This window comes from Leuciscus leuciscus (genome assembly GCF_965113295.1).
Source record: "Leuciscus leuciscus genome assembly, chromosome: 18".
Taxonomy (NCBI): Eukaryota; Metazoa; Chordata; class Actinopteri; order Cypriniformes; family Leuciscidae; genus Leuciscus; species Leuciscus leuciscus.
Genome location: NC_138742.1, coordinates 12,354,004 through 12,368,997, shown reverse-complemented (window position 1 = coordinate 12,368,997; position 14,994 = coordinate 12,354,004). Strand labels below are relative to the sequence as shown.

The window sequence follows — 14,994 nt, the reverse complement described above, 5'->3', positions numbered from 1 at the left end:
TCATGAGACAATTAGGGATGAGATGTTTTTAATGTCTCAAGATTCAAAGGACATTTAAAGCCATTAAGTTAGCAGCTGGTGGGATCAAATACTGATATTTCTAACTGCTAGTAAGCATTGATAGTGAGATGAAATCATTTATGTTTAGACATGCCACAATATATTGTATAAAATACACAGGGAATTCAATTTCCTTTAAGCCATGGCCCGAAGCTTGGCTTTTGGAATTGTACGCACTACATGGAACATGTTAAAGATAAATATTCTTGTGCTACACAATAGATGATGAACTCCCATTAAGTGTAGATTCTAAACATTTCAAATATTTAGATAAGAGTGTTATTAATCACTGCAGTTACATACACCTGTGTCTCCATCAAACAACACATCAGCCCAACTTTAGGCTGTGCAAAACAGCCAACATGAGTGTGTAAAACCATCAGCAAAAGTACTAGCATGCATTACACCAACTGAAGATTTTACATAAACAGTGAAGCTTATTATTGACACATAAAATTGTACAATTCATAGACAGACAGACATTCCCATCAATGTTTGCATAGCGAGATAAAATCACAGTATTGTTTAAAGTTTAGAAATAAAAGACAGTGGTGTCTTTCTCGATCTCTAAGGTCATGGAAAAAATTAGTCCTTGCAGAATGAAACTTGCTGTATGGCAAAAAGCATGTGAGCAGTGAAGGACATTCTGTTCATTTTTGGTACATGTGAGTATATATGTGGGCTAAGGTGAAGCACCTTGACATTCGTGAGCCATGACGTGAAATAAAATAAAAAGTTGAGTTTAGCACCCATCTCCATTTTATTCACCAGGATGGATCACTCAACATTGCAGTCCTGATGGGTTATATGGCTTTAGTTTCTACGAGAGAAAAGTGGCTTTGGCAACCAAAAACATACTCAAAATATCAATGACAGTATGTAATAGGATTTTTTGTTATTTATAAGAGCTTTTTTTAACAATTAAAAAACTTTTTTAGTTTTTTTTTTACCAAGTAAACATTTTTCATAAGCAGCTTTCATTTTTGTCTGTTGAACAAAAACAAAACAGATCTAAAATATGAGGAATGAGAATATTAGTTTTAGTAAACTCCCCTGTACCATGGAGATGGTGAGAAAATGGCCTGAGTGCCTTATACAACCGTGATTTCTAAACATAGATGGGATTCTGTGTTTGATTCTGAAAAATAAAGTCCTTTTCCTTCTCCGGTACTCAAAATCAGGCAGAATCTTTAACTATGAAGTTCCTGCACATCATGCATACCAAAACAGTACATTTTTCTGAGATAAGGAAAAAAAGCATGTACTAGAAATAAAATAGCATTAGTTTGAGCAAAAAACACAAAATGAATCTCCCCTAATAGGTTCTGAGAAACGTCACAATTCAATAATCACACGAACATTGGCTATCTTCACAGATGGCACTGGATTGATGCCATCACTAACCGCTTGTACCCATAAAATGAATACCTGAGTGTAACTAGCGAGACGCATGGAAAGGTAGGTTAGCATACATAAACTAGCAATTTTTAAACATATTTAGGTTTGCACAGAATGTTTAACTCAAAATCTAACATACATCAAAAAAGTGAATAATTTAAGGCATTCCCTACCTCTCAAAATAAATAAATAAATTCACGCTGAATTTCCAGATTCTAGTGAAGAGCAGAACATGTGAAGAAGCTTTGTCCGAAAACTGTTCACTTGAATCTCACGTTCCGACGAAGGAAAAAGAGAAAATTGAAAAGAGCTTAAGGAGAGGAGATGATATGGACTGAGTGAAGGAGAGCAAAGGATGAATCTCAAGCCTCTCTCAAGTTTTCCCAACCGAATCAGTAGATGTTTGGAAGGTCAGAGTACTTCCTGTCAAAGTAACCACCCTTGAAGATCCAGTCTGCTGCCCCAGTGTATGGATTATTGCCTTGCTGGAACCATCTGAAAGATGGGAGGCCAAAAAGGTTATGAAAATAAAACTTTTTTTTTGCACAAATATTTAATCCTTTCAAGACCTATCAAAAATATTTAAATGATGATATGTGCTTTCGTAGAAGCCTTAAGTCAATGTGATTTCAAAACTATTGTAATAGTCAGTTTATTATTTAAATATAGCAATAATTTACTGTATAGTTCATTTTGAATTTTGTTTTTGAAGGTTGTAATGTTGCAGTCTCAGAACTGTCTTGCTTGATTGAACACTTCATTGCAGGATTTTTTTAATGCCTACAGACAGAATGAGTAAATGTGCAAAACAATCCAAGAAAACAAACCGCTGAAATAGTGGGCAGTCACTGTTGTGCTCTTAAAGCGCAACTCTCGCCAAAATGCAACCTAGGGTCTTTTTGTAAATCTACCCGAGGCAAACTTTCGTTTAAAAGCATAATTAGAATGGAAACGCCACTTTTAAGTTTGACCATATTTTCGTCTTCGGTCAAATTGCCTTTTGAATGGGAGTGCTAGGGGCACGACTATGATAGCATCAAAATCGCTATTTTTAAAACACTAAGAAGGCTCAACACAACATAAAACTTTGCTCGAAGTATCACCAGGGGCTCTACACATGAACTCGAGCATTGAGAGCATTGTTTGTGTACACAGAGTTTACTAAAAAGAAAGGTTTTGAACAACTCACTGTAGCTGTTGTTGTTTCCGTCCGCCGGCATTTTTACAGTAAAAAATAGTTGATCTCCAAATGCAACGTAACGGAGGAGAGTAAAGATGGAAAGCTCCTAAAGCTTAGTTCCATATAAATTCATGGATAATTTGTTGTTTTGTCATTAGTGAAAATCAATATTGACTTTGTATTTGAAAAAGGATCCTCATATAAGAAACAATACTAAAATTCAGAGTCAGTTCGGAGATCGACTATTTCGACCGAAAACGAAAATACGGTCAAACTTAAAAGTGGCGTTTCCATTCTAATTATGCTTTTAAACGAAAGTTTGCCTCGGGTAGATTAACAAAAACACCCAAGGTTGCATTTTGGCGAGAGTTACGCTTTAATCCAAATACTCACCTTGTAGACCATTCTTCCTCATCTTTAGCACGCTCTCTTCTGGCAGCTCTCTGTTTCTCTTCCAATCTCTCTTTCTCTTGACTTGCAGTATCTGGAATTTAAGAGTAGCTTCTAAATTTAGTGGTAAAATAATTAGAGCAACATCCAAGAGGTAGCTTACAAGACAGATGGTAACAGAACGGGCCAAAAGAGAGATTGGCCATACCTATATCCCCATTCTCCATAGCTCTGATGTCTGGCCGCAGGCGACAGTCTGTTGGTGCTAAGACTCCAATCATGCCTGGCTCCAGCTCGTTAAGCGTCATTGCAAAGTTAGTAAAATTATACATCTAAAATCCAGGAAAGAGAACAAAGAGAGAATAAGTACTGTATTGCAAAACTAGCTAGATAAAGTGTCTGCATTTTTAAGAGCGAAAACAAGAAGGATTTCCAACTGGTATTAGCATCCGTCTCGGGAAAGTGTCCAGTGTCATTTCATTTTGGTTGACATGCCAGTGGCGTAGCCAGAATTAGATTTTTGGGGGGGTCACATGTTAAAATGAGGGGGCCACAATATATATATGTGCAATGTAATGTTGTCAAAAATATAGATTTTTACTGAAATACTGAAATATTTGAAAAGCTTAATATTCTTTTTCCGCAGAATAGACACACTATACCAGTTGCGCTTTCTCACTCTCTCATCTCTCCGACAGCGAGTTGACACACAAACCCGCCTCCCCTCACTCACTCGTTTCCATTTGCCCCTGATGAATATTGTTGTTGTTACAGGGCTTGAATTTCGGCATGGGATTGCGCATAATTCTATTCATTAACGCATATTTTGTGCTCACACACAAAGTGTGCACACATAAAGCCGCCTTTCAGTACTGAATTGAGTTCTTTTTCGCTGCTTATTGCGCTTAAAAAGTAAAATACACACAAAATAACGTCAAAATGCCAGTCTTGGCGAGTATTAACGTAAACACAGTCAGTTATGTTTAAAGTGAATGTAAACAGTTGAGAAAGAAAACGCATATGTAACAGTATAATGCGTGCGTCAAGTCATAAAGTCTTAACGCATCTTTTTAAAATGGCTTTTAGTACCCAGTAGTATGGTGGCACTTTTATACTTTTATATTTATTTTCATTTTTTACTTTAATTTTTTATTCTCTTATCTATTACTGTACTTGTTTTTCGGTGTGTTGTTTTACATTGTTGTTTAATCTGTTGTAAAGCACCTTGGTTCACCTATCGGTCGATGGAAGGTGCTATATAAATAAAGTACATTACATTACATTACATTAAAGTGACAGCAGTGAAAATGTGTGGCTAGTAACTTTGGAAAACCACTAGCCACATAAATATATATATATATATAAATAAATGAATATATATATATATATATATATATATATTCATTTATTTATATATATATATATATATATATATATATATATATATATATATAACTTTGGAAAACCACTAGCCACATAAATATATAAATAAATAAATGAATATATATATATATATATATATATATATATATATATAAATAAATGTATATATATATATATATAGACAAAAATGTCAATGTGTTAACAAAATGTGTTAACAATGTATTAACAAAAATATCAAAAATGTCAATACTCACAAAAATGTGAGCACGTCACATTTTTGTGACGTGCTCCACAACTTAATGGCAAGAAACCCGAGACGGCAGGAAGCGGCATCCTGTTTGTTTTCTTTATTTTACAAAAGCACAATGTTTTCTTTTTATTGTGAGTACACAAATAAAGATACCCTTTACAGTTTCAAATAATGTCTTACTCTTATCTGTATGACCATAAATTACGTACTTCAAGTTGTTTCCGCTGTTATAATGTGACAAATTAATTTGGCACTGTGCCGATTTGTGTCGTGGAAGCCTACTATAGTCCAGTGATGAAATATGCGTATCCTGGAAATGGGAAGTCGCAGGTGTCTCTTCACTCGCTGTCTCCTCGTGGAAAGGTGAAGTAAGCTCAGATGTAGATTGCACTTTTTCTCCTTCTCGCTCATCTTTCCGTGATTTCTTGAAAAAGTGTAATATTGAACTCTGTGCATCCGCCATTGTCACCGCATGTTAATGAACTCTCACGGTTCAAAGAAAATGACAGCGTAGGCTACGCACAACACGTTAATCAAACTTTGAATACAGCCGTTGCATTTTACTACACAGCATTGGTCAATCTATCAATTAGAGTAACAAATCAACAATTCCTTATTTTTTTATTTTAAGCAATCAGGAATCTGGGGGGGAGGCCCAGAAATGTAAATGAAGGCCCCCCCCCCAGGCCCCATTGGCTACGCTACTGCGACATGCTTTAGCATTTATACTGCAGATGCAATGTGGTCACATGCAATCAATCAATTATGCTTTTTACATTTTCAAATGTCTTTAGTGTGTAATGTTGCTGTTTGAGCATGAAAAAGGTCTGCAGAGTTACAAAGCACAAAGTCTATTCCACAGAGAGTTATTCTCTATATCAGTAAGCACTGTTTCTGAACTCCTTGAAACGCCTCCATTGTAGTCTTGAGTTTTCTTCCGGTAACGTACACATCACAATATTCTTCATTTAAATCATTCCTACCTTCCAAAAAAGGGGGCAAGGCCTGGGTGTGTTACGTTAGTATTAGTAGTGTTGAAACTCATGGTTATGGTAAGGGCCGTGACATTTTGAAAACACGCTCAAAGTGGTTGACCAATCACAACACACTTGTCAAGCTGATCAGTCAGCATACTGGGCTTTTCGAAAGGAGGGGCTTCATAGAGACAGGAACTAAACAGAGTGTTACTGACAGACAAGGAGAGAGCTGCTGCAACAATATAACATATGCAAAAAATAATGTTTTTGAACATTCAAATCATAAAAACCTATTCTTATAGACCTCAAAAACTGACATAATAAGGCCTCTTTAATACCATGTGAAATTCCAAGGTTGTGGTTACCTGTGTCGAGTTTGGCGGTCGAGGGGCTACTCTCCACAGAAGAGCACTGCCTGGGATCATAGTGACTGTCTCCTGGACATCTGGCATTTCATCTGCATCATCACCCCCTGTACCCTGTTCCTAATCACATGCAGAGAGTACTACCATTAATAGGACTACCCCCAAATGCACCATGTTCATTAAAAACTACAGATAGAGCAAGATCAGGAAACCACACGGACTAGGATAACTAACTGAACAACTAACTCCTCTAAGGTGGCTCAGCTACTGTAGCATCACTGCTAAAACCCACTGTCTTTACCTTCACCTCTCACTGAAATTGCATGTTAATACAAAGGAGGAAAAGAGGTTATTTATATATATAACACTGTTTACTTATATCAAATAATAAAAATAAAAAAACATTTAATTTAATTGCATTTTATTTTTCAATTAACACTACCATTCAAATGTTGGGGTCAGTGAGATTTAAATAAATTAATAGTTTTATTCAGCCATGAATTTAAACTATCACACACAAAGATTTTTAAGTTTTTAAGATTAATAATAAGAAATGTTTCTTGAGCACCAAATTATATTAAAATGATTTCTGAAGTATCATGAGAATGAAGACTGGAGTAATAATGCTGAAAATTCAGCCTTGCCATCACAGAAATAAATTGTTAAAAAACAGATGTTTTGAGTTGTAATGCTATTAAAAACATTGATAAATCATACAGACCATGTGCAAGTAAATCATGTACAGTAGTGTATATTTAATATGTATTCTATTGAAATAAAATAAAATTACTGATTAAGTATCACAGAAATTTTTTTTTCAATGTTTGAATAATGACATGAAAACCAAAACTCCAACAGAGTTACACATTGGAAAGAACTCGCTCTGGCTGATCTCTCTTCAGCAAAGAAACTTTTTCAGTTGGCATAGTGTTGCAACCTCTATTGAGGATACGTCAGAGCCCTTTTGGACTTCCATATGAAAACATAACAGAAAAGTATGGCTCTGCAGTAAGAGATAAATGACTAACGCCGTTTACCTGCTTGTGTTTCTTGGAATCTCCTCCATTTTTCTTCTCTGCTTTCCTGTTGGCTTCGAAGACTTTTGGCTCAATGCTAAATACGCACTCGGTCCACTTCCCGTAGAGAACACGATGCTTCTTTTTACTGAAATACACCCAAACACAATGAGTCATATATACAAGCATCAAATCCATAAAAAGTAAAAAAAATAAAACTACATTTACAATCCAGCTGTAAAAGACATTGCTGATGCCTTTAATGCTACAGACACAGAGTGGATGTGCAGTGTGAACACTACAGGCAAGGAGCCAGATATACACGCTGACATTTGATACAAACGACTGCTCACCTCTTGTCCTGGATATATCCCTCAACCCTATGCAGCTCTTTGCCAAACATGCCGCACGGCTTAAAATTCAGCACACACTTGTCCCCAGTGCTGAAATGAACAGAGAGGAGGTTTCCCAATCAAGAACAAGGCACCAACCACACTGAGTGAACACTGATCCACAATGATACATGTGGCCTAGACGACAACATTATATAAACGCTGGAAAATGGTATAGAGTGAAAATGCAGGCCGGATATTTAGGGTCAGAAAGGAAAGAGATGATATACCTGTGGTTGACAATCTCCACTGTCCCATACTGCTCAATCCACAGTTTCCCCAGAATAACATTATGCACACAGCACATAGGGTTTGTCCATGTGTAAGCTTCTCTGTGCCTGAGGAAAAAAATTATAACATTAGTTAACAAACTAACTATGAGCAATATATTTTTAGATAACTTTATTATATGGTGACAGTTACATGTTACTTACTATAGTAATAACAGTAAATTATGCATAATTACAAGTAACTAACCCTAAACCAAACTCTAACCTCTGTAAGTACATACTTATTTGAGTAAGTACAATGTAACTACTTCACCTTAAAATAAAGTGTAACCTATTTTTACAGCATTTACAACCTTTGTTAATGTTAGTTAGTAAATATATAATAGTTTCTGTTTGTTCATAATACCTCACAATGCATTCACTAATGTTAACAGATGACTTTTGATTTTAAAAATGTATTAATGTAGAAATTAACAAATGCTGTAGAAGTGTTGTTCAAGTGTTGTCCTTTAGGTAAGACACTTAGACACAAAATCTCTTTTATACACATACAAAACATGCTGAATAATAAATGGACATTCCAGCATGTTACTTATCTAGTATATACAGCTACTTCGAAAGCAACTCACAGTTCACTGAGGGCAGGGAAATGTTACGTGCCTTGCTCAAGGGTGTGACTGTGCTTGAGTATCTCTCTCCTGTGCTTGAGACTCTCCAGCTCCAATAAAAAAGTGATCATACTGTACTTGGTGATGTCACATGAATAAAACTCACTTGGACAGCTCAAGTGTCATGGTGCCTTTAGGCTCCGCCTCCACACTCTTCCCCCAGAATTTCAGTTTAGGATAGATGGAGCCGTGAAACGAGAAGTCCTGATTGAGTGACTCTGCGTAGAAGGCGCTGATTGGTGGATGGTGGCTCACCTGTTCTGAGATCATGCGGTAACCCTCATCCTCCCTGAGCACAGATATGCAAATCATTAGTGCAAGCTAATGTATGTGCAAGTAAGATGTATAGCGTTTGCGCTGTAGATTTACCTTGTAAGCTCAAAAGTCTCTCCTAATAAAGGATTAAAAGGTTTTCCAGTTCTGTCCCACTGTGAAGCAACCGCAGAAACGGCGAACGCTGCAACAAGCTGACAAATGAGATGCAAAAGGGTTTGATTGAGTCTTCCATGCAAGCACACATGTGAGAGTAAATAATAGAGGAGGTACTAACCTGCATTCGCTCAATAGAGTCAGAATGTTTACAAGCTTTATGGATGAGGTATGTATGTTCCATGTACTCTGTAATCCTCTGCAAGAAGCTCAGTGGTTCGTTGAAAACAATAGGCATTGTTATCTTGGACAGCTCCTGCGAAGATAAAGTATTCCCAGATAGAACTGGCTTGGACAACGACAATACAATCTAAATAATATGTTTCTTTTACAAGTTCATATTTCATGTTTTGTTTAAACTGAGCACTTTTGACCCACAGCTTGGTCAAAGTAGCTTACGCTCACCATTCCAATGCATTTCTTCAGGAAGCCCCATACACTGAAGTCATTTCTGGAGAACATGGGCGCTGGAAGAGTAGTTCTGAGCACACGGACACACATATTAATACATTACTCAATCCAATAGATATAGATCTTCACATTCTGTTTCCTGCCGCTGGATATTATTCTGACACCTTACCGCCTCTCGAACACTCCATTCTCAGACAGCACTTTGCCATTCACACTCTGCTTGTTCGAATAGACGCAGGCATCTTTAAAGCTGACTTCACACGAGTCGTCTGATTCCAAACCTGAGACGGAAGGAGAGATTCAGCCATAGGTGACGAGAAAATGTGATGTACCTTACTTAACTTAATTCCATACCTGTCTCAGCATCATAGAACTCTTCCTCGCTGTTCATGATGGACAGTTGTTGCTGTTGATGTCAATCAGAAGGCATCGTTTCACAGCCTTGAATGTGTTCTGTAGATCAAACAGAACAGTGGGTTTGAATATTAAATGGATATACCCACAGCTGGACATCAGACATCATCAGTCCAACTAATAACAATGAATTATTAATGTACTGTAGACTATGCCGTGAACCTGGAACAAACTGGTCACTCATGTGGGCCCACTCTCCATCTATTCCCTTATCGAACACACACAAATCCAATCACCGCACTGCAGTCTTTAAACAGCTGTGCTTGGCAAAGCTAAGCCGACCAAGCTAATCCTTTAATGGCCAATGGCAGAGAGAGAGAGAGAGAGAGAGAGAGAGAGAGAGAGAGAGAGAGAGAGAGAGAGAGAGAGAGAGAGAGAGAGAGAGAGAGAGAGAGAGAGAGAGAGAGAAAATATCCTTTACGTTTCAGAACTCAAAACTTCCTCAGCCCAAAAACAGCTTTTATTGAAACCAAACTGCTAAAAGTCTGACAAAAGATCGCATCAGCAAAAGAAGATCAATGCCTACTTCTACATCATTGCTCTTTAGCCCCGCCCACCAATTTGCACATGTAGTGGGAGGTGAGAGAGAGACGCAAAACAGTACTTACTGTGATTAGATGCCTCTGACTACAAGACTTTTTGCAATCTTTGCATTGCCTGCTTCTTGTGATCCTAAAGTGTGGATGAACTTTATTTTTAACGAAGTTCCGGATTGCATCAATAAGACAATGCATGTCATTTTCATAGAAGACACAGTTCGACGCAGGCTTTTCAGAGAGACTGAAAATAAAAGATGATGCAGAGATGACTATACTGTCGCAACACACAAGTGTAACAATGTTTTCCGTTTTCACAATGTGTCACTATTGCTTTGTCTGTCATTTGATATGTAATGATTTTACTTTATATTTACTGAAAATTATGAATGATGAATATAAGAACGTATAAGAATGAATATAAGAACAAACAATGGTACATTCATTCATAATTTGTCTACACGAAACACCATAAGTTATCCTTTGTCAACTATACCTCTGGTAACTCAAAGTATTTTACCCGGTTGACATTTTTCAACATTGGATGTTTTCAAAACAGTTCCACACGTGTAATGGTGGGGCGTTGAAAATCATTTTAATATGAAAAGCTGTTCCCTAATCATAGCAGTATTTACTTCCATATCTTGAATGCAGCATGCCTTTCAAAGAGAGGGTCAAAAACAGGATTGAAAATAGCCTAATTCTTCTAAATTATGATGTTTTTGCTTGTAAAATGTGTAAAAAGTGGACCTCAGCGAACATTATAAATTTTAAAAAATGCACTTCATGGCCCCTTTAATGTAAAAATCCCATTCAGAATTTATTACGCAAATGTCCTGGTAGCACAAATATCAAGTCATATTCATGAGTCACACATATTCATGTTGATTTCATATGGTTTTGAAAAAACTTTTATGCCATTTTCAGTACATAAAACATATTTAAGGGAAAAACATTGGGTTTAGAAATTAGTCTCCAGTGCTGCATTTATTTGATAAAAATACAGTAAAGAGTAATATTGTGAAATATTATTAACTTAAAATATTTTATTTTATATATGATGGTAAAGCTGAATTTGTGTCACATGATCCTTCAGAAATCAACAATATTCTGAATTGGTGCTCAAGAAACATTTATTATGATCAATATTGAAAACAGTAAATAAAAAATGTGGAAAGCATGATACTTTTTTTCAGGACTCTTTGATGAACAGAAACTTCAAAAGAGCATTAAGTTTAAATTGATATTTTTTGCAACAATGTAAAATGAGATTGTGTAAAAGTCCTTACAAAATATTCACTATTTTGTGTTTTTATTCCCGGCATGCTGGTTTTATTGCATGATTTTGGTCGCAACATATAGCCTAACTTTGATTTTGCAAGGAAAAATTTGAAATAATTATGCTGAAAAACAGGCCCTTTTCAAGAATTTCATTCTTTTTTATGAGGCTTTTTTTTCTTCATTATCATATCAGGAAAGTTTACATTTTTTAAATAAATAAAAAAGGTTCATCATGAAGGAAGTGTATTCAAATTGTATGAATTAGATTTGAAATATATTTATGAATAAATAAAAATTCTATAAAACAAAGGATTCAAGCTACTCTTCAACAGCCCTTATACGGCTGATGACCACCAACATGCAAAGTGGTTTAAAAAACTATTGGCCATATAACGGAGGTGGGCACCATGCAAATTATTTTGAACACGGACAGGCAAAGCAGACACTTATCAAGCTGACAGCTATCACATATTCAAACACCCATGTGGTAAACTGCCAATAGAGGAAGTCTTGGCTTGCTGAGCAGCACGTAGCCCCCGTCGTTTTGCAACCACACAAATTCAAGGAATATCAACAGAAATGAATGCAGACTAGAGATGGCAGTGACTGATCACACGCTTTGGATCAGAACAAAAGAAAAACCTTGGACTCTTAACGTGAAGAGGCAAAGGCAGCCAAACTTTAGTCGCTACAGTTCATAAAACAGACCATTTGTAGAAACCACGATAAAAACGTTGAAGATAGCTTTCAAAGTTAAAGATCTGTGTATAATACAATATTTCAATATTGTTTAAAATATCAACAGAAATATCATCTAATTCCATTACACATTATACAGCCTTCAACACTGCACACTTTACCCAAACAGACGTTAACAGTATTATTGGATCATCATATATCTGCAAGAAAACTCCCTAGATAACATATTGACAGATCACAACCTTTTTATACTTCATTTTAAGCATTTCAAAATAATCAAGTAAATAAAATACCTCAGAATCTTTCAGCTAAAGTGAAATTTTGATGCATGTCCTTGGGCTGCTAACAGTGAACAGAGAAATCTAGTCATACAACTGACTGGGAAATGATGCATAAGTAGTTGGTTCTCAGAAAAAGCTGTGCAGTTCCTGGTAGTTATACTCGGAGAAGATCATCTAGATATCACCAACTGCAATGGCACATGTCATAGATCCCCTAAATAATGCCATTCATTTTTAAGTTGTCAAATTTGCTGTGCATAAATACCTATACAATGGTCTCTGACTTGCAACTACTACTATATACTTTGTAAGTTATTGTTTGTTCAGCTGGCTCTCATTTATCCCAATATTACCAATAGTTTTGGACTTTATATTGACATTTGACGCATAAAGTTAGCTTACTAACTGTTGCTGCTTCAGTCTTAACTGACGGAAAGCACTATATGAAATAAACATATTATTAGCACCAGCAGAAGTAAAATAAAACAGCTTTGTCTAGAAGACTGGAGTCACGTGGGAGTGTACACTACCACTCAAAAGAGGAGGAGTCAGGGAGATTTTTAATGATTTAAAAAAAAAGAAGTCTCTTATGCTCACCAAGGCTGCATTTATTTGATAAACTACAGTAAGTAATAGTGTGAAATATTATTACAATTAAAAATACTATATTTCTATTTTACTGAATTTTAAAATGTAACTTATTCAGCAGCCATCACTCCAATTTTAAGTGTCATATGATCTTTCAGAAATCATTTTGGTGGTCAACCTCAAGCAACATTCCTTTTCATCAATGCTGTGCTGCTTAATATTTTTGAGGAAACCTTGATACTTTTATTTTTACAGTAATAAGTAAGGAAACATTTTTACTTTTTTCAGCGCTTCATAATCGAGTCAAAATACTTCCCCAAATTTGTACTGCTGTCAACTAACAAATGAGTGTCACTGAAGACAGTGGAGCAGATTTAACCCATCAAAACTACAGGGCAAACAGATGATCCAGATATTACTTAAAAGACATTTAGAATGCACTGCCTTCTACATGATCACATGAACATGGTAACTAGGCGCCATGTGAGCATAACACACAATTCACCCATCCAAATCATAGTCTAGCTTAACGTCCAGCCATCCCTGCATGAGGGCAGGCTGACATTCAGGTTATACACTGTTAGTTAGATATACAAACATATCTGATGCTATGAATAACCTGCCTCGCTCGGCATCTCCAAACTAGATCTACTAGTGTTCTAGGAAGGCACGGGGTTCTAGGAAGGCACGGGGTGTTTGGCTTGAGCTGTTTTGACCCGCGTTAGCCGCTAGCAATGCGCCTTGACCAATAACAAACCCGCATGTTACTCAAGAACCCATTTGATTAAGTGAAAACCTTAAACAAAGCACAAAATAACACGACGTGTATCGTCGATCTCTCTAAACAAGATGTATACTGTGCATGTGTCGCGTTACCTTTCAATAACGTAAAGCTGGATAGCTCCTTTTCTCCGGTGGGACAGAAAACAAGCGCCCAGTTTGGGAAGAGACTGACAGTGGGGCGGATACATTTCGCCAGGACAGGAGAGCAATCTGGATTGGAGGGTTGAGTAACGGGTCTAAACGCAGAGGGGCGGGGAAATGGTTGATTGACAGAAGAAGTAGCCTATTGTGAAAGAAGACCCCTTTACGAACGCACGATAATAACCTTTCGAAGGGGCGGGGCTATATGATGTTACATAAAGGGGTCGGTACTAAAAAGGCAGGGAGTGGGTTATTTATAATCATAATACCGGTAACAATAAATATCACCGTAGGCTGGCAGCGGCGCTCCTTGATTGAATATGACTGCTGTCCAGGGAGAATTCAAAATATGACATGAAGCTGTACTACGAAGCTTTAATGTAGCTTACCTGTTTGTCTTAAAATATTAGTGTGATCTGCGATCTATGTATTAATTCATAGAATATTTTCTATTCTTACTGCTTTTTCTTATTTACGCCCTAAAATCAAAGCGTTGTCGATAAAACTAAATAACTAAATAAAGCTCTTAGATTCTAGAGAGCATTTGATTGGACAGAAAATCTAATGAGAAGCTTTGAAAAGATGAGAAGTAGCCTAGTGCAGATTGATGTTATCAAAATCATTGATCCATATTGGCGGAAGTGAGAGACTAAGTTTTGAATGCTTATAACTTCTAAATGTGAATTTTGTCGTTGTTTTGGAGCACACTAGCTTATAGATAACAGTAGGCTATAGACTAAGGCTAACTTCATTTTGATTTCATGGGGATTTTCATTCGTTAAGGTAGAGCTGAAGGGTAGGGGGTTAGTGGTTGGGGCGGGATATACGCGATCGTCAGCGCTATCCTAACATCGGGTCTGTCCGGGGCTAAATCGGAGAATCGGGTCTAGGCTGCTGTTTTCAGACTGCTGTGACGTGTGTTTCTGCGGCCGGATCTTCCGTTTCATTTGAAGCCACTAGATGTCAATCGAGCAATGTTTTTTAAACTTTTAAGTTCCGTGCCTTTGAGAAGTGTGTGAGTTGTGATAAACTTTCTTTCTTTTGAAACCAATTTATATAGGCTATATAGGTTATAAATACAAAAATTATATATATATATATATATATAGGTTATAAATAAAT

General features: G+C 36.6%; 1 protein-coding gene and 1 long non-coding RNA gene across 4 annotated transcripts; both read right to left on the bottom strand.

The window, feature by feature from the left end:
• Positions 1 to 11: 11 nt before the first annotated feature.
• Positions 12 to 13,967, bottom strand: osbpl2a (oxysterol binding protein-like 2a). Of its 3 annotated transcripts, XM_082145455.1 has the most exons (14): positions 13,825 to 13,967; positions 9,504 to 9,602; positions 9,319 to 9,430; positions 9,144 to 9,219; positions 8,860 to 8,994; positions 8,679 to 8,776; positions 8,416 to 8,598; positions 7,642 to 7,749; positions 7,373 to 7,462; positions 7,041 to 7,167; positions 6,004 to 6,123; positions 3,237 to 3,360; positions 3,032 to 3,122; positions 12 to 1,953 (listed from the first exon to the last, which is right to left on the bottom strand). In XM_082145455.1, the coding sequence occupies exons 2-14, from the start codon at positions 9,538 to 9,540 to the stop codon at positions 1,851 to 1,853; spliced, it is 1,404 nt and encodes a 467-aa protein (XP_082001581.1). In that variant the 5' UTR covers positions 9,541 to 9,602; positions 13,825 to 13,967; the 3' UTR covers positions 12 to 1,850. The 3 variants fall into 3 exon arrangements, with proteins under 3 accessions (XP_082001581.1, XP_082001582.1, XP_082001580.1); XM_082145456.1 differs by lacking the exons at positions 12 to 1,953; positions 3,032 to 3,122 and adding an exon at positions 4,944 to 5,085; XM_082145454.1 differs by lacking the exons at positions 12 to 1,953; positions 3,032 to 3,122; positions 3,237 to 3,360 and adding an exon at positions 4,559 to 5,085.
• Positions 2,318 to 3,024, bottom strand: LOC309480817. Its single transcript, XR_014199790.1, has 2 exons — positions 2,685 to 3,024; positions 2,318 to 2,365 (listed from the first exon to the last, which is right to left on the bottom strand). It is a non-coding gene; the product is annotated as an uncharacterized lncRNA (long non-coding RNA).
• Positions 13,968 to 14,994: the final 1,027 nt, after the last annotated feature.